Consider the following 1,247-nt stretch of genomic DNA (forward strand, 5'->3'; position numbering starts at 1 on the left):
GGAAGGAAGGAGGGAAGGAAGGAAGGAGTAACAGAGAGTGCGTGTAAACTGTATTTCAAAGAAGGTTCCCAAAAGCTACCACATACTATTTCCATCCAAATCCTACTGACCAGAACGTAGTCATTTGGACACATCTAGTTACAAGGGAATAAAATTATTCTAAGATGTCTCTGAGGGCATAAAAGAAGACAATAAATTGGCAAATATGTAGGAAAGAGACATCTTCAAAAGTTTCTGGTGGGAGTATAAATTGGTCCCATCTCTATGGAGAGCAATTTGGCAATATCGTTCCAAATGACTAACGCATACATCCTCTGACTCAGAAATCCCACTTTTAAAAATTCACACCACAGATTTACTGGTGCGTGAGTAGGTGCAGGATTATTCATCACAGTAAAAGATTAGAAACAACAAAAATATCCATCAATAGAGAGATAGCTAAATATATAATGTACCTTTTGTGACACAATATACTTGTGAAATAAATGGGGAAACTCTTTATGTACCAATATAGAATGATTTCTAAGTTATATTAAGTGAAAAAAAAAACAAGATACACAAAAGTATTTGTGTGTGCTATCTCATGTGACAATTTTATTGATTAGGGTTTTTAATAATAGCTCTTGATATCCAATGTAGAGGAAATGGCCTTTTCCTTTACAAGCAAAAAAAAAAAACAAAGTAAATATGACAGAATGTCAAAATTGACACAGCTGTATGGGTATAACTGGGTAACACAGTTATTCATTATATTAACATTATTGTCTATGTTTATCTATATGCAAAACTATTTGATAAATTTTTTAAAGTATCACAAATAGAAAATATTCACAGATTTCAAAAGAAGTCCAAAGAGAGTAACAAAACACATCACTAAACAAGTTAACATACGTAAGCATGACATAAATAAGACATAAATACAAGTAGCAGCTTATATTAATAATGTTTTAAACTGTCTTTTAGCTCGGTTTGTCAAAGATGCTAATATTTTGAAAACTTTAATCATTTCAACTCTGTCAATGAAAAAGATATGAAGGCAAATAATGCCTTAACATTATCTCAAGAAGTTTCAAAATAAATCCAGATTTACCTGCACCAAATTTTGTGTAGTTGAACTCAACTCTTTTACTGGCAAAATTTCACTGGAATCTGTTTGAGTAGCGTGGTCTGTGTTGAAAAAGCCAACCTTTAAATCATCTGAAATGTTAAGTCTGGAAAAAAAGGAGATTACATATGCTTTACGTGAT

The 1,247-nt window shown here is 31.9% G+C and overlaps 1 protein-coding gene across 1 annotated transcript in view; it reads right to left on the reverse strand.

Annotated features, from left to right (window-relative positions):
- Window positions 1-1,247, reverse strand: part of LOC105810252 (chromosome unknown open reading frame, human C10orf67) — a 134,554-nt gene that overhangs the window by 123,241 nt on the left and 10,066 nt on the right. Inside the window, exon 2 of the mRNA XM_012644191.1 lies at window positions 1,091-1,211. Within this exon, the coding sequence (XP_012499645.1) occupies window positions 1,091-1,211 (121 nt within the window). The remainder of the gene's footprint in view (window positions 1-1,090; window positions 1,212-1,247) is intronic.

This window comes from Propithecus coquereli, unplaced genomic scaffold (assembly GCF_000956105.1).
Source record: "Propithecus coquereli isolate 6110/MARCELLA unplaced genomic scaffold, Pcoq_1.0 Scaffold103, whole genome shotgun sequence".
NCBI lineage: Eukaryota > Metazoa > Chordata > Mammalia > Primates > Indriidae > Propithecus > Propithecus coquereli.